This window comes from Pelodiscus sinensis, chromosome 22 (genome assembly GCF_052426305.1).
Source record: "Pelodiscus sinensis isolate ZL-2025 chromosome 22, ASM5242630v1, whole genome shotgun sequence".
NCBI classification, from domain to species: Eukaryota; Metazoa; Chordata; order Testudines; family Trionychidae; genus Pelodiscus; species Pelodiscus sinensis.
The window spans coordinates 10,776,838-10,799,818 of NC_143073.1; the positions used below are offsets into that span (position 1 = coordinate 10,776,838).

Below are 22,981 nucleotides of genomic sequence, written 5' to 3' on the forward strand. Positions count from 1 at the left end.
AACTCCCTATTCCAGGTCACTACCCCTTCCTGACCCAGGTCACTAAAAACCTCTGCACCCCCCTTCTCCCTGAACCAGATCAGGGCTCCCTGATCCTGCACCCCCCCTCCTTCACTCAAACTCTCTCTCAGACCCCACATCCTCTCCCAATGCCCTGCCCCGAGCTCCCTTCTGCACCCAGACTCTGTCCCAGACTCCATAGCCCCTCCACAGAAAAGTGCAGCCCTTGATCACTTACCAAAGTCTTGGAGTGGTCCCCCCATCAAAAATCATTCCTCCCCCCTTGAGCTAGGCACTGCACAGACCCAGAACACAAAGCGTCTGCCTCAAAGAGCTTACAGTCCCCTAGAGATTGAAACCAAGATCAGGGTCCTATTGTGCTAGGAGCTGTACAGAGAATCATAGTACTGAAGGGCTGTAAGGGACCTCAAGAGGTCATCAGATCCAGCCCCCTGTGCTAGGCAGAACCAACAAACCTAGACCATCTCTGACAACCTTGTCCTTAAAACCTCCAGCGGCGGGGACTCCACAACCTGCCTTGGGGTCTGGAACAGGTTGTCAACTTCCCTAATATCCAACCTAAATTCCTTCTGCTGCAGATTAACCCCATTACTTCTTGGCCTACCTTTAGCTGGCACAAAAACTCTCCATCCTTTGTCACAGCCTGAACCACACTTGAAGACTATTTTTTCTCTCTCTCTCTCACTCTCTCACTCACTCTGTCACTCACTCACTCACTCTGTCACTCACTCACTCACTCTGTCACTCACTCACACCCCTTTTCTTCACAAAAGTAAACACGCCCAGGGGTTTTTTTTAGCCTTTCCCCAGAGGGCAGGTTTTCTAAACCTTTCATTATTTTGGTTTCTCTCCTCTGGACTCTCTCTCTCTAAATGTGACCCCATCTTGCCTGAGGTTCAGCACCCAGAATTGGATGCGGGACTTCAGCTGAGGCCTCCCCAAGATCGTGAAGAGCAAGGCACTTACCTCCCGTGTCCCACACACGCCAGCTGCATCACAGCACGGGTCATGTTTGATTAGAACCCCTAGATCCTTTCCAGCAGTACTGCCGCCCCACCAGCTATTCCACCTTTTGTTTTTTCCTTCGCCACAGGAGTACTTTGCCCTGGTCTCTATTGACTTTCACCTTGTTGATTTAAGACCAATTCTCTAGATGTGTCCTGCAGTCTAATCACATCCTCCAAAAGGAATTACAACCTCTCCCCTCTTTCCCTAATTTCCTCACGAGCATGTTATGGGGGACTGCATCACAACTCTTACTAAAAATCAAGCTTAGGGCCAAGTGAGTAGCACCTCTCCATGGTTGCTGCAGCTACAGACGACACAGCTGGAGGAGAGGTTCATGTCCTCTGGTTGAGGCAGGTCCAGGTTCGTCTGCCTCCCCCGCGCTCCCCTGCCAGAGTGAGGAATGCAGAAAACTGGGCATTTCCCCCTTGCTCCCTGACAAAGGGGAGCAGTCAGCAATGCTCCCATATGAATCGGGGGGAGGGGGCGGCTTCAGCCCCCCTGTCCTCCCTAAATGGCACCTTGGGATGTGGGAGGCTCGGGGCTGGGGCAGTCCCGATCTTGCTTTAAGTTATGATCAAAGGAAGCTGGATAGCAAATGTGGTGGTCCTAGCTCTTTCTTTTTAGGAGGCGTTCTTGAACAGACAAACTCTCTCAAATCTATAGTAAATAAGACCGTGTCTATACACAGCTTTTGCACCCATCTAACTATTTCGATAAAAATCACACACAAGCCCCAAACGCAAGTAATTCAATCAGTACACCTCAGTGTAGTAATAAGCTTTACCGGTATAAAGCACCACTCTACCAGTTTAACACTATACGCACTAAAAGGATTGCATGGCTTGCACTAGACCAGCATGATTGAAGTAGCACAAGATTTTGCATGTAGAAGAGGTCCAAGAAACTCCTCAAGTTTTCATGCTACCTAGACAAGAGAAGAGTTATTGTTGTCGTCCCCCCCCCATGTCACAGATGGAGAAACTGAGGCACGGATCTTCAGCAGCAGTGAGGCTCCTAATGCCTATTGAAATAAATGGGATTTGGGGTCCCACATACTTTTGAGGAGCTGAGCTTATGTGACTTACCCAACGTCACAGAAGACGACCACATCAGGTGTCCAGATTCCCCCCTCACATGCCTTGGTTCCAAAGACCATTGGTCTTCTCCATCATGCCCCTCCCTGCACCCCATCAGTGTTCGCAACCCAGACATTGCAAGCAGGTGCTAGCACATGACAGCCTAGATGCGAAATCCACCATAAGTACAAATGAAACTGACCAGTGCCACTCAAGTCCAGAAGAAATAAACAGCAGGACTGGGGGAAAAATCCAGTTCAGTATGGGTAGCTTCATTCCAGCCACCTCACGTTGCAATTTCAATCGGATCAAGCCCACATCTTCACTTCCTGTCCTAAATCGGGCCAGTTCTAATAACCAGAAATGCTATTTGTAGCACAAGAACTTGTATTGCGTTAACTCACCGTTTTCACTGGATCCCTGGGAGTTCTGCCCCAGGTCTGCAGGATTTCACAAGGTCTGGCCAAAAAAAAAAAAAAAAAAACCAACCCAATATTTTTCTTTTCAAGCCCTCCCCGATCTGGAAGCTGCTCTCTGCTCCTGTCTGCACAATCGCTGGTAGCACATGGCTCCATTCTCATCCATTCATCCCCCCCTCTCCTCTCCCCGACCTCTTTAGTGACAGATCCCTTGTCTCTGGCTGCCCCGCCTGACACAGACACAAACAATGGAGGGCTGTGTGTGACAAGCAGCTCGGAAGACGGTCAGGGAGATGGAAATTACAGGAATTCAACCCAGGGAATTACAGACCTGTCAATTTAACTTCTGTATCAGGAAAGATAATGGAGCAAATAATTCAGGAATCCATTTGCAAACATCTAGAAGATAATATGGTGATAAGTAACAGTCAGCATGGATTTGTCAGGAACAAAACGTGTCAAACCACCGGATAGCTTTCTTTGACAAGGCAACAAGCCTTTTGGATAGGGAGAAGTGGTAGATGTGATATCTAGATTTTAATAAGGCTTTTGATTCCGTCTTGCATGACCTTAAACTAGGGAAATACAGCCTAGATGGAGCTACTATATAGTGGGTGCATAACTGGTTGGGCAACTGTTCCCAGAAAGTAGTTGTAGTAAGACTAGGGCTTAAAACATAAGCCCATGCAGCACAGGCCTGGTGTGAGGCCTGAGGCTTAGTTAACAATGGGCAAAACATGGCTAACATACAGCAAAGCTGAGTTGTGATCAAGAGGCAGGCCCCAGCTCACAGAACTTGGCACGGACAGGGCTGAGAGTACAAAACACTAATTGGTGCTAGGTACCGACTGCAGAACAATAATTGGTACTGGTCATAAGTGGAAAGCACATGATCTCACTAGCTCATTAAAAAAGACCTTGGCACCCACTCCTCACAGATACAGACTCAGGAGCAAGAAAGGGTCTAAAATAATAGAATGATGGGTAGAGATGATCTAAGCAAACCACGAGGTACAGGGTAATGGGTGGTATCTATGTAACGTCAGAGGGTGGCAACCTGATACGTCAGCAGTGAGGTGTGACTTCTTGTACCTGTATTAAGGTGGTATCTTGGGGGGGGAATGGCCTTTGAATGACCTAGGGGGCAGAGGGACTTCCCACTAATTGAGTCATTCCATTGTGACAAGTACATCTGTGTAGTGGTTCAGTAGAGTCTACTGACAACTATGACTGTACTTTGCGCTACAATAAACCTGGCCTGGCACCTTCGATCCTTATCTGGTTTGTGGTCTTTGGGGGCTCTCTTGGGGTCTGCTGTGGAGACTAAGTGCACAAGTCGACACGGCAAACATCACTGAGCACACACGCAAGCAGCCTTCTGGTTATCATCAATGGAGCCAGAGACCTGTGAGGACACCTCGGCAGTAAATCCTGACCAGCCTCCTCCCTGAAGAACTACAGCAGTTATCTGTGGTTCAGAGTCATGCTACAAGGTCATAATGAGTGAGGTTCTACAGGGATCAGTTCTGTTCAATATCTTCATCAGTGATTTAGTTAATGGCATAGAGAGTACGCTCATAAAGTTTGCGGAGGATACCAAGCTGGGAGGGGTTGCAAGTGCTTTGAAGGATAGGATTAAAATTCAAAGTGATCTGGACAAACTGGAGAAATGGTCTGAAATAAATAGGATGAAATTCAATAAGGACAAATGAACACTACCCCACTTATGAAGGAATAATCAGTTGCACACATACAAAATGTCTGAGATAAACAGGATGAAGTTTAATAAAGATAAATGCAAAATGTTCCACCTTAGAAAGGAAACATCAGTTTCACACATACAGAATGGGAAGCGACTGTCTAGGAAAGAAGTATGGCAGAAAGGGATCTAGGGGTTATAGTGGACCACAAGCTAAATATGAGTCAACAGTGTGATGCTGTTGCAAAAAAAGCAAACATGATTCTGGGATGCATTAACAGGTGTGTTGTGAGCAAGACACGAGAAGTCATTCTTCCGCTCTACTCTGCACTGGTTAGGCCTCAGTTGGAGTATGTGTGTCCAGTTCTGGGCACCGCATTTCAAGAAAGATGTGGAGAAATTGGAGAGGGTCCAGAGAAGAGCAACAAGAATAATTAAAGGTCTAGAGAACATGACCTATGAAGGAAGGCTGAAAGAATTGGGTTTGTTTAGTTTAGAAAAGAGAGGATTGAGGGGGGACATGATAGCAGTTTTCAGGTATCTAAAAGGGTGTCATGAGGAGGAGGGAGAAAACTTGTTCATCTTGGACTCTGAGGATAGAACAAGAAGCAATGGGCTTAAACTGCAGCAAGGGAGGGTTAGGTTGGACATTAGGAAAAAGTTCCTAACTGTCAGGGTGGTCAAACACTGGAATAAATTGCCCAGGGAGGTTGTGGAATCCCCATCTCTGGAGATATTTAAGAGTAGGTTAGATAAATGTCTAACAGGGATGGTCTAGTCAGTACTTGGTCCTGCCATGAGGGCAGGGGACTGGACTCAATGACCTCTCAAGGTCCCTTCCAGTCCTAGTATTCTATGATTCTATGAAAATGGGAAGTGACTGTCTAGGAAGGAGTTATGCAGAAATTGATCTGGGGTCATAGTGGACCACAAGCTAAATATGAGTCAACTGTTGCAAAAAAAGCAAACATTATGGGATGAAGTAACAGGAATGTTCTCAGATGGACACGAGAAGTAATTCTTCCACTCTGCTCCACGTAATTAGACCTCAACTGGAGTAGTGTGTCGAGTTCTGGGTGACATTTCAGGAAAGATGTGGACAAACTGGAGAAGGCACAGAAAAAGCAACAAAAAGATTTAAAAGGTCTAGAAAGCTTGACCTATGAGGGAAGATTAAAAGAACTGGGTTTGTTTAGACTGGAAAAGAAAAGATATAATAACTGTTTTTGGTACCTAAAGGGGTGTAACAAGAAGGAGGGAGAAAAATTATTCTCCTTAACCTCTGAAGAGAGGACAAGAAGCAATGGGCTTAAATGGCAGCAAGGGATGTTTAGGTTGGGCATTGGGGAAAAAAGCTTCCTGTCAGCGTGGTTAAACGCTGGAATAAATTGCCTAGGGAGGTTGTGGAATCTTCATCACTGGAGATTGAAGAGCAGGTTGGACTGTCAGGGATGATTCTAGATGGTGCTTGGTCCTGCCTTGAGTGCAGGTCACTGGACTTGAAGACCCTTTCCAACCCTATGATTCTATGGTGGGGTCAGAGCAAAGGACTCACAAGCCCAAGAGTTGCATTCCCAGCCCTGACAGTGGAGTCTGATGGTCAAAGCTGCAGGACATGAGTTCTAAGCATCAGAAGAGCAAGGACTGGGAGTCAGGAAGCCAGGGGTTCATTCCTAGTTCTGCCACCTATGGTCTAGGGTGGCCTATGCTGGCTTCTAGCAGTGTGGATCCTGGTCACAGAAAGCCTGTTGAAGGAGGAGTTGTGGTGGCTGAAAATGAACACCTATTACCCTGTGCTCAAAAAGCAGGGGACACTGGAGGCCAGCATGCATGAATACTCTAGCTGGGAACATTCCTGTCATCTCCTTGTTACAGGTGGGGAAACGGAGACACATAATGGGGATGCAACCAAAATCACCCACAATGGGGCAAAACTGACAATGGAGCTACAGGTTAAAGACAGAGAATCTCCTCCAGCCATCCTCCCTGTGCAGGATCTAACCCCAACCCCCCAGCCTGGGCTCTCATCAGCAGGCAATGCTGGATAATGTCAGCGATAAGAACACAGGAGTGGCCATACTGACCAAAGGTCCCTCTAGCCCAGTGTTCTGTCCTCCGACAGTGGCCAATGCCAGGTGCCCCAGAGGGAATGAACAGACCAGGTCATTCATCAAACCATCCAGCCCGTCCCCCATTGGGAGGAACAATGCTACTACCTAAATGCCAAGGAATTTGCACATCTGGATGAAACTTTTTCATCTATATTCCCCTCCCTCCCCAAAAAACCTAGCAACTTCCTTGAGAAAACCAATTTCATCCAATTTTTTTATTAAAAAAAAACAAAAAACAAAAACACCCCAAATCCCCCACCCCATAAGTCTAGCTTTTCATTAAAAACAAAAATCGGTCTTTTTCCTATACATGTGTGTAAAATTTCAACAATGCTTTCTGATTTTCAGCAGCTTATAAAAAGAAAATACATTTCTGAAACAACTCTACTAACTATTCCTCTACCCTAAGCACCTAACAGAAGCATTACCATCTGAAACATTCAAAAATAATGCACCAGTCCCCTCCGCTGCAAGTCTCCCATACACACACATTTTACTTAAAGAAAACAAACAAAACGTGAAACTTTGAAAAGTAACAAACATGGGCTTCTTTTTTGGCTTGTTTGCTTGCTGCATTTTGAGCTTTCAGGGGTTGCTAAACTTTTCCAAAGAGCTAGAAACTTCCTTTAAAAAAATGAAAGCAGACTGTCTCCCATCACTTGACCCCAAAGCTAGAGCATTAAAATCCCTGCCCCCCCCCCCCCCCAAACAAACAGCACACAGCTTGCAGGGAAGCAGCTGGAGGTGGCAATGCCAACCTGCCTGGCCGGAGACTAGATCTACAGAGGCATTTTGGCGCTAGTGGGATTTTAAGGAGATGCCTGTCTGCATCTTCAAACCTTTACAAGTGTGGCGCCAGCCTCGAAGGACTCGTCAACCCTTCCCATAGGATCTGTGACTAATACCCCCACCCCCCTCTTCCGCTGGAAGCAGAGACCAGCAGTAGCTGCAGATGCTAGGACAGCCCACCAGGGGGAGGCTTTGCCCAAGGCATATCTATGAATGAATGTGTAAATAGTAGCCAGGAGGCCACAGCTGACTGGCTGCCCTGGGCCAACTCGTGAATGAAGTAACCCTCGACCCCACCCTCTCAACACAGCCCATGCTGGGTTTGCGACCAGATTTCCCCTCACCTCTTCCCTAGGGTTTCCCTTTATTCTCAATCAGCAGGCAATAAAATAGAAGTTATCGCCACAACTTGGAGCATTGCGAAGGATTTTCCCAGCGGGACCACCTCTGTCCCTGCCCTCGGGGCTTTCTCCCACCTGAGAACACTGATCAACCTTCCTGTACCCCCGGCAGGAGCTAGTCTTCGCCTCTGGCCCCTTACTGAGCCCCCCACCCTTGCTCCATGAAACATTTATGGGCACAGCAGTTCTCCCAAGCAGGAAGCACAATATCCCCAGCATCCAGAGGGGGACAGACACACAGTGGTTCAGGACCAAACCCTCACTGGTATTTCAGCCAGGCAGAACAGGGGGTTTTGCCCTCCCACTTTTTACCAGCCACCAGGGCACGTGATGGTGGGGGAGGGGTGGAGAGGAGCAAGCGCGGGAGGACTCTTGGGAAAAGGGGTAGCACAGGGGCAGAGTCTCGGGGGCAAGTGGTTCAGATGCCAGTGCTCCCACCCACTTTTAGGGAGTTCCACCCCGGATTCAGTTCCACTCCGCCTTTTTCTAATGAAGTTAGACACCAAATGACCTTTGAGGATCTGGCCTAAATGATTTGCCCAGTTTCTTCCAAGGCACCTCTGGTACAGCAGGAAATTGAACCTGCATGCAGGCTCCTGGCCCGTCTCCCCTGAGCCCACACACCTGGCCTCTGCTCAGCCTCTGCCCACAGGGCAGTTTGATTCTTCAGACACCTGACTCATCTCTTCCTCGGGACTTCAGCACAAAAGGGCACCCAAGTCCCACCTCTTTGGGCACATCTGCTCAGTGTTGTGGAGTGGGCCTCCCAGCCCGGATCCACATGCTCCTCTAGAACCAGCTGTTTGGACCAGTGCTTTGAAGTTATGGCTCAGGCAGAAGCCAGTGGCTTTAGGACCCTGCGTGGTGGGACGGTCCCAGAGGTTGGACTGCAGCCGGAGCGTCTACACCGCAATTCAATTGCCGCTTGGGGCTCCGGCTGAGTCAGCTGGCACGGGCCAGCCGCAGGAGTCGAATTGCAGTGTAGACCTAGACTTTGCCAACTCTCACCCACAGGGAGTCTGTAGCCAAGCAGGGAACTGATCCTATTCCTTTCCATCCCTCTGCAGGCGGTTTGGCTGGTGCCCCAAGCTACCTAGCAAACCCCAGCCTGTTAGCTGGACTAACACAGCCGTGAGGGGCCCTGGAGCTGGGAAATTCAGGCTGCCTGACTCAGAGGAGTTACTCAGGGCTTGCATCAGTCACATTCCATGAACCAAACAGGATTCATGACATTCAGGATTCACTGAACTAAGGACCCTAAACACCTCTGTGGATCTGTCTCCTGCTAAATGTCCCACTAGATCCTTCATTCCAGCAAAACTTCAGGCTTTAAACTGCTCTCACCAACTTGTCATCTGCTTCTATGACCATCCACATGAGGGAGACTTTTACACCCTCGCAGTGTAATTGGTATCAGGGAGCCAGCGTTCCCTGTAAGCCGAGCGCTTGGGTGGCCACACAGGCGAGATTCAATGCTGCCCAGTGAATTAGCAGAGTACCCACATCTAGGTTTTTTGTTTTTACTGGGGGGTGCACATCCACACATGCCTCGGTGCACAGAAAAAAAAATTATTCTATGCATAGAGATGGGGAGTGGGGGGTGGGAAACCCCGCCCATGAATGGAAGAGATTAGAGGGAACATTGCTGGGATCTCCTGCTATCTGGGATCTTTTTCTAAAGCCCCAGCTCCTGGAGTCAGGGGATTAAGAGAGACATTCCACTTTTTTAAAGCGAGTGTCATACTCTCACAGCTGTAAACAGAAGCTTGAAAATGTGAATCCCAACAGCTCTAGAAACTAAACAAGGAAGATCCACAAGTGGGAATCCAGGTTCTCAGCCCGTTTAAAAGTATAGTGTCAATTAAACTTGCTCCATATAGTACTAGACTCACGTGGGACTAGCAGTTAACCCTTTGGGGCTTGGGGAAGCTTATTATTATCGACATTACAGTAGCCCCAAGAGGCTTCTGCAGAGATCAAGACCCCATTGTGTTAGGCCCAGAATGCAGAGAGAAAGCCCCTGCTCTGAAAAAAACCTGCAAGCTAAACAGAAAAGACAAACTAAGTCATAACAGCAGCCCCAGCTGTAACAAAGCTCCTCTCAAGAATTGGTCACAAAAGTGCTTTAACCAAAGAGATTTGTACCAATATCTCCAATTTCCCAGTGGGGAAACTGAGGCACAGAGCAGTGAGGGGACATGCTCAAGATCACATAAGGAGCCTATACCAGAGCCAGGGACAGAACCCAGACTGCACAAGGCAAACACATCCATTTTACCCATAAGAATGGCCATACTGGGTCAGATCAAAGGTCCACCCAGCCCAATATTCTGTCAGCTGACAATACCAGATGCCCCAGAGGGAGGGAACACAACAAAGAATCCTCACATGATCCCTCTCCTGTCATCCATTTCCAGACAAACGGAGGCTAGGGACACCATTCCTACCCATCCTGGCTAATAGCCATTGATGGAACTAACCTCCATGAATTTATCCAGCTCTTTTTTGAACCCTGTTAAAGTCCTAGTCTTGACAACATCCTATGGCAAGGAGTTCCACAGGGTGACTGTACTCCGCATGAAGAAAAACTTCCTTTTGTTTGTTTTAAACCTGCTGCCTAACAACCCCTCCAAAATGTCTCTCTCTGGTACCTGTTAACGAGCTCTCTACTCTCACACAGCTTCTTCTCGTTTCTCCCTTTCCAGTCCATCATTCTTTGTTCTCCCCTGTCTCCTTACCTAAGGGAGGCCTTTTAAAGCAACTCCACTGGCTGTAATTGGCTGCAAGTGTTGAGTGACTTGCTGGAGGGAGCAATCTAGTTAATTAGCCCCCGGTGTTTTCCTGCCTTCACTTAATAGGGGGGTCCCCGTTATAAGTCACCTCAATATTTGTTGTTTTGCATATACGTCGTCAATTAAGGAAACTAAAATCATTGTACGTCACACAGATCCACACTTACATCATTTTTCACTTGTTTTAAGTCTGTCAGAGCCCTCACTATTGGCCAATCAGAGTGCAGCACCGAGGCAAGCGCCCAATGGGCGGGATCTATCCCTGTGCACATGAGGCTCGGGAGGAAGAACAGTCGAGTCCGTTGCGCTGGGAGGCCAAAGGAGGGTGGGGAGAAGGGCGGAGTTATTTTTCCACATGACACAGATTGGATTTCTCGTTCCCTCCCGTCATGTGATCTGGACCGGCCATGTCCAGGTGCCTTGTGGGGGCTTTGGGACAGCAGCAACCCTGTCCCTCACTGCAGGCTGGGGCTCGGCTGGGCAGGATGCTCCTAGCTCCTCTTCAGGTACCTGGCGGCAGGACTGCAGGCGGCTCCCCAGTGCTGCTAACTGGCACTGTCTCTGGACCAGCAGCTGCTCTGGAGACAGGGGCTGGCTCTGCTCTGATGTGTTTTGGGGTGGAAGGCAAGTTTAGGGTAATGGTGGGGAGCAAGGAGGTAACTGGGGAAGGATGCTGAGGGCAGAGCCTTTGACCCCGGGGAACCCTGTGGGTGCGCTGATTCCCTCTTCCCCGCCGTATGTTGGGAACGTCTCTCAAGCTAATTACATTATTCCTTATGGCAGTGTTTCTCACACTGTGCTCCACAGATCCCACATCTCCAGGGGCTCTGCGAGGTTGACAAACTGGAAACATTGATAGGTACAACACATACAATCAGTGGACTGCTGGGGCTCCGCATAAATTTTTACGCATGTAAAGGGCTCCAGAGCCCCAGAAGTTTGAGAACCACTGCCTCATGGGTATTAATTCCCCTTTATAAGTCATTTCACTATAAGTTGCATTCTTTAGGAACGTAACCTGGACTTATAACGGGGACCCACTGTATTTCAGCAGGCTCTAGTACTTTACTCTGGAAAGAGAAAACCACTTATCCAGTGCCCTGTATACCTGCCTTCCACCAGAATGTGGTAGGCTGCTGGCTTAGGTCTGTCACACTAAATTAGTCCCCATCATATTGTATGTACAGCTGGAATTAGGGAGGTTTAATTTTGTGTAACTGACTAATCAAATTGTCAGTGCATTTTGCATCAACTATTCGATTAGTCGATAGGGCACCTCTGCCTTTGAAATGTAGCAACAGCCATAGGGATCTGACGAAGTTGGTCTTTGCCCACGAAAGCTTATGCTCCTACACTTCAGTTAGTCTATAAGGTGCCACAGGACTCCTCGTCGCTTTTGCAGATTCAGACTAACACGGCTACCCCTCGGATACTTGACAGCCATAGGGATGTTGCTACACTTCAAAGACGAAAGTGCCGCGTGGAGCCCAGGGTCAGATGGGGACTCCCCCGCTGGCCCCGGGCTCTGTGCAGTGCCGGTGCTTTGAAACGCTGTAGGGAGCCTGGCATCAGGCTCCTGTGGCATTTCAAAGTGGTAGTGCCCCGTGGAGCCCAGGATCAGCTGGGGATAGTGGACTAGTTGTTCACATCCCTAGTTGGGGTTATTTCTTCCAAAGTGCATTATGTTACAATTATCAACATTACATTTCATTTGCCATTTTGTTGTCCAGTCACTTAGTTTGGTGAGATCTTTTTAAGGATGTTCAAAGTTCACTTTGGTCTTAATTATCTTGAGCAGTTTGCAAATTTTGCCACCTCACGATTTACTCCTTTCTCTAGATCATTTATAAATAAGTTGAATAGGATTGGTCCAAGGAAAGACCCCACTAGTTCTTCTCTCCATTCTGAAAATGCACTATTTATTCCTACCTTTTGTTTCCTGTCTTTTAACCAGTTATCAATCCATGAAAGGACCTTCCCTCTTATCCTATGACAACTTACTTCAGAGCCTTTGGTGAGGGACATTGTCAAAGGTTTTTTGGAAATCTAAGTATACTATACCCACTGCATTTCCCTTGTCCACAGGTTTGTTGACCCCCTCAAAGAACTCTAGTAGATTAGTAAGACATGTTTTCCCTTTACAGAAACCATGTTGACTTTCCCCCAATAAATTATGTTCATCTATCTGTTTGACAATTTTATTCTTTACTCCCGTTTCCATTAATTTGCCTGGTACTGACGTTAGACTTACTGCTCTGCAATTGCCAGGATCTCCTCTAGAGCCCTTTTTAAATATTGGCATCACATTAGATATCTTCCAGTCATTAGGTACAGAAGCTGATTTTAAGGATAGGTTACAAACCACAGTTAATAGCTCCACAATTTCACATTAGAGTTCTTTCAGATCTCTTGGGTGAATGCTATCTGGTCCCAGTGACTAGTTACTGTTGAGTTTATCAATTTGTTCCAAAACCTCCTCTAATGACATCTCAATCTGGGACAATTCCTCAGATTTGTCTCCTAAAAAGAATGGCCCAGGTTTGGGAATCTCCCTAACATCCTTAGCCATGAAGACTGAAGCAAAGAATTCATTTAGTTTCCCTGCAATGACTTTATTATCTTTGAGTGCTCCTTTAGCATCTTGATTGTCCAAGGGCCCAACTGGTTGTTTAGGAGGCCTCCTGCTTCTGATGTACGTAAAAAACATTTTGCTATTGCTTTTTGAGTTTTTGGCTAGCTGTTCTTCAGACTCCCTTTTGGCTTCTTATTATATTTTTATACATAATTTCTCAGCAAGATTTAACTTCCACTTTTTAAAAGATGTCATTTTATCTGTCACTATTTCTTTTACTTGTGTGATGTAGTGTTGGTACCTTGCTGCTTGCTAGGCTTGGGCTGTGGGTGATCCTCACAGGCTGCTGTCTGTAGCACGGCCCAGTAGGACAGGGGATGAGTCATTATGCAAGGATTGCCTAACCTGTCTGACCAGTTGCCTCCCAGAGAGAGAGAAACAAAGGAAGGAGGGGAGGCCAGCCCCTGGCTGGAGGGCAGGGCTGGAAGGGAGTTTTTAGTTGCTGTCTGGTATCATGGAGGAAGCAGCCCAAGCAACGGCTGGGATTTAGGGGCCCAGTCTCCCCCCATATCAAGGGGGGCTGAGGCATCCTAGGCCTGCCCTGTAACCAGATTACATCAATGCTGTGCTGTATCCCTGAGAAGCAATAAACTCCCTCTATTCTACTGGCTGGTGGAGTCTGTTCGTGCCATTACGGGGGTGCAGGAGTCAGGGGAACCCCGATGCGCCACCACAACTTGGTTATAAAGACATGGTGGCACTTTTTCGATTCTCTCACTGTGCTTTTTAATTTGAAGTATTCATTTAAGTTGGACCTCTATTACGGTGTCCTTTGAAAAGTTTCCATGCAGCTTACAGGGATTTTACTTTTGTCACTGTGCTTTTTAATTTCTGTTTAACTAACCTCCCTGTTTTTGTGTAGTTCTCCTTTCTGAAATTAAATCCCACAGTGTTGGGCTGCTGAGGTGTTTCCCCCCCTCACAGAGATGTTAAATTTTATTACATTACGGTCACTATTTCCAAGCGGTCCAGTTATATTTACCTGTTGGACCAGATCCTGCGCCCCACTTGAGACTAAATCAAGAATAGCCTCTCCCCTTGTGGGTTCCAGAACCAGCTGCTCCAAGCAGCAGTCATTTTAAGGTATCAAGAAAGGTTCTCTCTGCATCCCGTCCTGAGGTGACACGTACCCCAGTCAACGTGGGCATAGTTGAAAACCCCCGCTATTATTGAGTTTTTTATTTTGATAGCCTCTCTAATCTCCCTTAGCATTTCATGGTCAGTGTCACTGTCCTAGTCAGGTGGTCAATAATATATCCCTACTGCTATATTCTTATATACAGGACCATCCTCCTTCTCCAAGGACACCTGTTCCACCCTACAGCTCCTTGCCCACAGGCGCAGTGTCATGAGGAGCACACGCCTGCTTACCCGTTGGCGAGGTCCGTTCCAGAAGCGAAGAGGGAGATTTCTGCAAAGGCAAAAACAAAAAGATGGTAGAAAGCCATAGCCCAGAGCCCGATGAAAAGATTCAAAGCAAGGTCAGCATCCAGGGGTGCGGAGGAGGAGGTTAAACTTAGCAAACCACAATGATAACAATCCAGCTACTTGTAAGTTCCTTAGAGACGCCGCAAGGGCTGGGGTTCATGCCAGAGAACACAGGAGAGTTACAGCTCCAGTTAAAGTGGAGTGTTGATTTCCGTCTACACTGGCCAACTAACTACTCCAAGTGCTCTGAAATCACCACCCTTAATTCCAATTGCCTTGACATTTTCTGTACTGCCTTAGGGAGGAGAGGTAGGGTTAGTGGTCCAGCTGGAATTACATTTGAGCCAGGGGTTCTGAAGAGACAGCCCTCTAGAACTAGCATTTTACAACCTTGCCCACCTCGGATAATTTTTTTTTTAAATGCACCCCAAGGGCACACGTGAGAGGTTTACGTTGCACCTCTCCTCACGTACAGGAAGGGCAGCGGCATCACCGGGCAACCTCGCCTCCGTACTCAAGTTTTGGGGTGCTTCATTCATGTGGGAGGTAAGGGGCCGCTCGGCAAATGGCCAATGGCTGAGACCCGTCTGGCGGGTCACCAAGGGTGAAAGCCAGCGGACGGCATCCTGCTGCAAGCCCCTGGAAAGCTCGGTGCTTAAACCCAAGGCTATGCCGGAGATGCAAGCGGAGGGGGGAGGGGTAGCCCCTCAGGAAGAGCAGTGGTGACCAAGCTGAAGGCCTGGTGGTTTCCTCACACGCAGGCGGCTCCTTCTAGCAAACAGCGAGCTGGAGAGAACGCCGAGCATCAGCACCAGGGGAAACGCAGTGGGGCCCTCCCCTAGGGACACGCTCCCATTCTGGAGAGAAATCACTCTCCTCACGGGGCACCGGGCAACCTCGCATGGGGCAGGGCGCTGGAGAAAGGCAGATGTGCCCCTCACAGCCCGCTTAGGCCTGGTGTGTGCTGGCTCTCTGCCCCAGCAGGGTCTCACCCCATAGCAAGGGGATGCTCAGGGGCTCCAGCACCCATGGAGAATGCAACAGGGGTTGCTCAGCACCTCCGGCGCTGGCCACTAATCTGCTCTTCAGCGGCTGCCCCATCCGTCAGCTGTTGACCAGGACTGTTCCGCCACTGACCCTTCTCTGCCTAAGCTCCCTGCATGAAGCCCCCTACAGGGGCTTACGGCTGCACCAGGCCCAGCACGGACCTGTCCCTGCGGCTGTTCTTTCTCCATAGCACCCTCTCCTGGCCCCAACCCAACCCCTGAACCTGCCACAGCAGGGAACAGATGCCCATCGACCAGTCCCGAGTTGCTATGGTGAGAGAGGACTGGAAGGAGTCCTCTCTTCTTGGGGCAGCCTGCATCTCAAATCTCTCATCCCAGCCTCCCCAAAGCAGACCCCCCTCCAGCCTTTTGCCCCCCTCCCCCCACACCACTCCCCTGCCACACCCCTTCCACATGCATAATGAATTTTGTTATGCGCACCAATATGGGTGTGATGCTCAGGACAAAATTCATTCTGCACATGGATAAAAACTATTAGAGAGAACACTGTTTTCTGCCCCCTCCCCCATACCTAAGGCAGGAGGGGGCAGGGAGAGGTGGGAGGCATCTCAGGGAAGGGGTAGAACCAAAAAGTCAGCGCCTGTGAGTGCAGGGTTATAGAGGAAAGTCCTGCTCAGAGGAGGAGGGGTTTGTCCTAGGGTCTGCACGGGGGCGGGGGGGGGGGGGAGGGGAGAGAGAGACACCCACCCCCAAGAACAGAGGCAGGAAATCCAAAAAGTCAAATGTACAGGGCAGGGCTGGATTAAAACATGCTGAGGCCCTGAGCTATGTCAAGTTTAAGAGGCCCCACAGCATTACCAAAAAGGCGTCGTCTTCTACCTGAAAGGACAATGTACATAGAACTAATACATGTTTGTATTTGCATCTATTCCAGTATATAGGTGAGAAGGCAACTAAAAACTAGTAATTTTTTGTATCTGAGAGGCCTCCCTTCATCTGAGTCTCTGAACTGCAGCGTATTTAGCTTGTGCATAAACCCAGCACTGGCCTGGGGTGGGGGAGCAGTTCCTGGTGATTTCTACTGGTCTCAGCTCTCTCCCTGGTGGCCAAATTTGGGCATTGCCTGGTAGGGAACTTGGAGTGCAGGGAGCTACATGGTTTCACGTGGTCTCCTCTGGAAGATGACCCAGCCCCAGGCTGGGGGTGCCTCAAGCAGCTGTGGCCATCCCCTCCTTCCCCTCGCCAGCATTGGGGTTGGAGGAGCCATGCAGGAGGGCAGAGGAATCTTCCCTACTCACCATCCGCATTCGGGAAGCTGTCGATGCCGCTCAGGGAAATGGACTTGGAGAGGGCGCTGGAGGCAGGGTGCTGCCCAGTCCGATACGCTTGCAGCCTCCTGGCATCTTCCTGGGGACAAGCACAGGGAATCAGGGCTGTGCACCCTAGGGGTAGAGCTGCCCCCCTAGGGGGCTGGCTTGGGGCAAATGCTCCAAACTAGTGGGATTCCCACTGCTTCCAGCAGCACCTGCCCCTATGGAGTAGGGTGTCCGACACACCCCCTCACCTTGGCTGGGACTCCCCCTCCCCCTTAGTCCCAAGGAGAGCTGGGTGAGTTGCTGCAATGAGGCAGTGAAGAGTCCTGCCTCTCCAGGTGTTCTTGCTTGGGTGGCTCTGCAGATCATTTTGCCCACCACTAAAATGCAGCCACCTCTGGGGCAGAACCCCCCAGCAGCAGCCAAAGCAGGAGAGAGGATTGAAGAAGCTGCCGGCACATCCCAGAAGGTTTTCCACTGTCCAGAGCTCCGCTCCCCTTTTCCGTTGCCCAGCCCCATCACACACTGGCCTCCATAGCAAGTCACATCAGAAAGGCATTCGGTGTGTTGTTCAGTGCCTTTGCTACACTGAAAGTTTGTCTTTTGGGGGGGGCAGAAATTAATCATCTTCCCTCCACCCCCCCACCCCCCCCCCCCACACCTTTAGCTCTTTGCTTCCCCTCCTTTTTCCCCTGGTCCTGTCCATGATGAGGAAAGGGAATGCAGTCCCAGGAGGCCAGCAAGCACTCCTGGCACTGAACCCAAGGACACTTGGCTACTGCTAGCCAACCCTGCGCAAGTCAATGCCCTGCTCTGTGCCTCAGTTTCCCCTCCCACACATTTTGTGTTTAGGCTGTCAGTTCTTTGAAGCAGCGACTGTCTCTTACTAGCATATGTCCAGCACCTGCTGCGACAAGGTCTGCTCTAGGCCCTACCAAAACACAGGGGCTACATCTACACTACATGTTTCTTGCGCAAGAAGCCTTTTGCGCAAGAGTTTTTGCTCAAAAACTTCTTGCACAAGAGCACGTCCACACCTCAAAGCACATCGCAAAAGCCATGTGCTTTTGCGCAAGAGAGCATCCACACTGCATGGACGCTCTTGCTCAAGAAAGCTCTGATGGCCAAAAAGCTCTGATGGCAAAAGCCCTCTGTTCTGCCGTTTAACTGTTGATTTACTTGCGCAAAAGCGCATTTGAGGTGTGGACGCTCCACGGGTGTAGACGTAGCCAGAGACTAGTTGTCAGATAGTAGAATCGGCCCAGGGTGGAATTTAGCCAGGAAATGAAGGGTTCACACCCCCGGCATTTGTTAAAGCATCAGCTGGAATCCTCGGCCCTGATCTAGTGTCCACAATTGCAGCAGGGTTCAGAGAAGAGGCAGGAGGTGATGAAGGGACCAGAGAACACACCCAACAGGGGCATGCACAAAACAGCTCAATCCCATTTAGCTTCACAAAGGGAAGGTGAAGGGGTCACTGGCTCCGGATCTGTAAGTCCACGCATGGAGAATTAACAGGCAAGAAAGGAGAATTTGAGCCAGTGGCTGGAAGCAGAAGTTAGTTAGAAAGAAGGTGCAAATTTTTCACAGGGAGGGTAATTAACCATCAAAACAGTTTACCAAGAAAAAAAACACCAACAAATGGTCTGGTAACACTTTATAGACTAAACAAAACATGTAGATGGTATCATGATCTGTGGCCACGAAAGCTCATGAGACCATCTACATGTTTTGTTAGTCTATAAAGTGCTACCAGACCATTTCTTGTTTTTTTTCTGTACAGACTAACTCAGCTACCCCCTGAAGCTGTTCCTCTCTGAAATCAAAGAGGGTACGTCTACACTTGCTCCCTATCTCGAGATAGGGATGCAAATGTAACTGACTGAAATTGCTAATGAAGCGGGGATTTAAATATCCCGCGCTTCATTAGCATAATCTCACCCGCGTGCTATTCCGATCGCCAGCTGATTCGAACCAGGAAGTGCACTCCGGGCTGCGTTAGTTCGAATCACACCCCTTGGTTCGAACTAACGTTACTCCTCAAAAAATGATTGATATTTAAATCCCCGCTTCAGTAGCAATTTCGGTCGGCTACATTTGCATCCCTATCTTGAGATAGGGAGCAAGTGTAGACGTACCTAGAGGTGCTAACCCTATGGCCTGTGCTGTACAGCACACCACCCCTGAGGAGAGGCCGGGGGAAGAGGGAGATGCTCTCTGTGAATGGGGAGAATGGAGGGATAATGAGGGGAGATATTGAAATGGGGAAGGGGGGGAAGGAGTGTTCCCTGTCAGCTGTGCGCTTGTGTGGCCGCTCAGGAGAATTTCCAATACCGTCCAGCTGATTAGCAGAACGCTCACAGGTAGGTTTGTGTTTCTGTTGGTGGTGCACGTACAAAAATTTCTTCCACTCATAGATGGAAAAGATTAGAGGGAACATTAGGTTCAGAAGAGGGCAACAAATGAGTAGCGGTTTGGAACAAGTCCCATGTGAAGAGAGATTTAAAAAGACTTGGCCTTTGGCTTAGAAAAGAGGAGACTAAGGAGGGATATGACAGAGGTCTATAAAATCATGACTGGTGTGGAAAAAGTGAATAAGGAAAAGTTATTTACTTATTCTTACAATATAAAAACTAGGGGGGTCATCAAATGAAATTAACAGGCAGCAGGTTTGAAACAAACAAAAGGAAGTTTTTCTTCACTCAGCGCAAAGTCAACCTGTGGAACTCCTTGCCAGAGGATATGGTGAAGACTAGAACTTTAACTAGGTTCACAAAAGAGCTAGATACATTCATGGAGATTAGGTCCATCAATGGCTATTAGCCAGGATGAGTAGGAATGTTGTCCCTAGCCTCTGTTTGTCTGGAAATGGCTGACAGGGGAGGGATCCCATGAGGATTCCCTGTTGTGTTCCCTCCCTCTGGAGCATCTGGTATTGGCCACTATCAGGAGACAGGATGCTGGGCTGGTCGGACCTTTGGTCTGACCCAGTATGGCTGTTCTTATTGATGGGAAAGCCCTGTGCTTCTCCCCACACCCTCGGTGGCTGGGGTCTGAGAGCCGAAGCCCCCTCCGCTCTGCCCGTCCTATCCTCCAGGCCTGGGAGAGCCTGGAAGGAGGGACAGGGCTAGGCCAGGACACCCTCCCTCCCTGCAGTCAGCCTGATCCCACACAAACACACTGATCACTCCAGTCCCTCCCTGGCACCTCACTTGTCTCCCTCCCCCCCACACCCCACAACAGGGGGGAGACAATGGGGAGGAAACATAGCGAAGTCGCGCCCTTGGAAAGTGGAAAATATTGGCTGGTAGCCAGAGAGATGTGCCCCGCCATCGCCTTCTGAGCACTTCCACTGTGGGGGCACTAGCCCTCTCATAGTGCAGTTCCCTCAGCCCAGAGTCAGACAGGACCATCGCATCCCAGCTGGCTTTACGATCTAGGAATGTAGAGACATGCGACCCGGGCGTCGCTGCCACAGGCCTTCACCATCAGCAGCCATTTCTCTTCCCCAAAAGAGGGGAAAAAAATTGCTTATCAAAGAGAACATGCCCCTGAACAGGAACTGCTCTGCCTTCCTCCTTCCCCTGCAGGCTGACAAAGGAAGCCACAGAGTCTGGCTGAGAGAACAGATGAGGACTGGAACAGAGAGCACTGGGCAGGGGCTGCCCGGCTGGGTTAGGAGTCTGTTGTGTTGTGAACTCCCTCCTGCCCACCCAGACTGCCCTACTGGGGCCATCTTGTTTTCTGTTCACCTCCCTACCCGACTGGCTTTGTCCATCTCAGCCAATATCCCCTCTCCCTCCAAAGTGCATCAGATTCCTGTTGGGTCTCCTCTCACCTTATATCAGACCATTGATCCATCCAAGCCAGTATCCCTGCCTATTCTGGCCAGTTCCAGAGGCTTCAAAAGAAAGGCATCTGGCCCTGCTGATACAATTGTTGCAGGCATGTGGTGGAGTGCAAGCAAAGCGATAATTCCTTCCTGATCCATGTCAGGTTGGGGACAAGGATCTGAAGCACGAGTGCTGGTAGCAATAAATTGCAGAAAGGGATCTGGGCGTCAGAGTGGACTGCAAGCTAAATGAGTGAACAGTGTGACGCTGTTGCAAAAAGCAAACCTCATTCTGGGATGTATTAGCAGGAGTGTTGTGAGCAAGACACAAGAAATCGTTCTTCTGCTTTCCTCCTCGCTGATTAGGCCTCAGCTGGAGTATGGTGTCCAGTTCTGGGCACCACATTTCAAGACAGATGTGTACAAATTAGAGAAAGTCCGAAGAAGAGCAACATACATGATTAAAGGTCTAGAAAACACGACCTGTGGGGGAAGGTTGAAGGAAGTGGATTTGTTTCATCTGGAGAAGAGAGGACTCAAAAGAGATGTGGTAACTGTTTTCAAGTACCTGAGAAGGTGTTACAAGGCGGAGAGGAAAAAAAAAATTCTCCTTGGCCTCTGAGGACGGGACAAGAAGCAATGGGCTTAAATTGTGGCAAGGGAGGTTTAAGTTGGACTTTAGGAATAAGTTGCCTAGGGAGGTTGTGGAATCTCCATTACTGGAGGTTTTTAAGGGCAGGTTGGACAAACCCCTGTTGGGGGTAGCCTGGATGGTGTTTGGTCCTGCCCTGAGGGCCAGGGACCTCATGAGGCCCCTTCCAGGTATATGATTAATTGCTGTCAACATACAGGTACAAGCAGGCAAGGAGGGGGAGGGGTACTGATCCTGTGAGGTGCAGAGCTCTCTCGCTGAAGCCAATGGGTGATGAGGACACTGAATAGCTGATGGGCAATGCTCAGCGCCTTCCAGGATCTGGCCCTCCAGACCCATTGGGCAAGTCCCCTATGGGTCAAGGGAGGAGGGGGAGATGCAGCCCCTACCTGAGCCCGCTCCAGGTCCTCCTCCTCCTCATCCTGCGACAGCAGGGATTCCAGCTCATCGTTGCTACGGATGATGGGGGCCCGGCGGGGGTCCCTGCGGTGGCGGGAGAAGTCATCCAGCTGCCCCGTGGTGGAGTCGAGCTCCTTCAAACTCACGCTGAAAGAGATGTGGGCAAGCCAGACTAAGAACTCCAAAGCCAGGGACTAGAAACCCCGACCAACACACACACTGGGACTGCTTCACCCTCTCCGCCACAGCAGAGGGCACCTCGCATGCACCCCAGTTCTGGGCTCAGAACTCCCACCCCAGTTCCGACAGCGACTCCCCAGCTGTCGGACAAAGGGGTCCAACATCCCCCCCCGTATGGGAAAGCTGATTCTTAACGTACGTTTACAAATCTTATAACAACCACGGAAGGCGAGGCCAGGACAGAGACCAGGTCTTCAGCACCCAGGTTATCTGCCTGACCCATGGCCCTCCCCTGCTCCCCACCAGCCACTCTTAGCTCAGAGGCCAGTCGTGAAATTGACACAAATATTCCGAGGGTCTGGAGGACAACCTACTCACCACAGCCGGCTGAACATGGTGCGGGGATGAGCCCCTCTCCAGCCCCCGTTGCAACCTCCCCTTCCCCCTACTCCTCAAAGGCCAGCACGGCTCTCGAATCTGCCTCTGGAGCTCAGAGCCCCACTTCCTGCTGCGGGCTCCACACTGTTTGCAGAAGTAGGCTGGTGGTTTGGGGGGGTGGTTATTTTTCAAAGCTGCTCGGAGCAGTGCATGAAAAAGCCAATCAACAGTCTGAGCCGGCCGCTGTTGGCCAGAGAAAGAGAAAAGCCCGAGCGAAGGAGGCTTTTGTTTCAGCCGGACTCACAGAGAGGCCGTGGGGTGGGTGTAGCAACAGAGCGTGATTGGAGGGGCCTCTGGCATGCCAACAGGAGGGCGCCGTGCCATTACAGACACAGGCCCTTGGATCTCGCCATGCAGGAGCTGAAATGCTGTGGAACAAGGCACCAAAGGCCCCGCTAAAGCCTTTTTGCCACCTGCTGGGGGCTCGCAGAGAGAGCAATTGCCTCAAGCTGCCAGGAGGGGGAGCCATGGGCCTACTTTGTGGCAGACCGGAACCCAGGATCAGAGAGGACCACTGGGTCAGTCCAGGGGCTGTCACGAGCAACCCCTAGAAGCAGCCCCTTCAGAAAATGGGCAAGTGCCTTCTAAAGCTAGTTCGATTGTTGCCTCTACTACTGGGAGGCAGCCCTGGGTCCTCCCCCAGCTGGGGTACCTTATAATTCCCATTGAAATGTACTCACTGCTGCTTTATCCCCAGATCTCATGCCAACCTTTGTCCTTCAGCTCTCTCCCCTCGCTGGGATTCACCCGGATGCCTTTCCAGAGAGCCCTCAGATCCCCTCCT

At 49.8% G+C, this 22,981-nt stretch overlaps 1 protein-coding gene across 4 annotated transcripts in view; it reads right to left on the minus strand.

The window, feature by feature from the left end:
* Positions 1-22,981, minus strand: part of ARHGEF2 (Rho/Rac guanine nucleotide exchange factor 2) — a 152,905-nt gene that overhangs the window by 100,880 nt on the left and 29,044 nt on the right. For 2 of the 4 annotated variants that reach the window (XM_075907439.2, XM_075907440.2), the window contains exons 3-5: positions 21,570-21,726; positions 16,682-16,790; positions 14,320-14,359 (exon numbers count right to left, since the gene is read on the minus strand). In XM_075907439.2, coding sequence (XP_075763554.2) covers positions 14,320-14,359; positions 16,682-16,790; positions 21,570-21,726 — 306 coding nt within the window. Of the gene's footprint in view, positions 1-987; positions 1,144-14,319; positions 14,360-16,681; positions 16,791-21,569; positions 21,727-22,137; positions 22,280-22,981 lie in introns of those variants that run through there. The other 2 variants (XM_075907441.2, XM_075907443.2) reach the window with 2 other exon arrangements.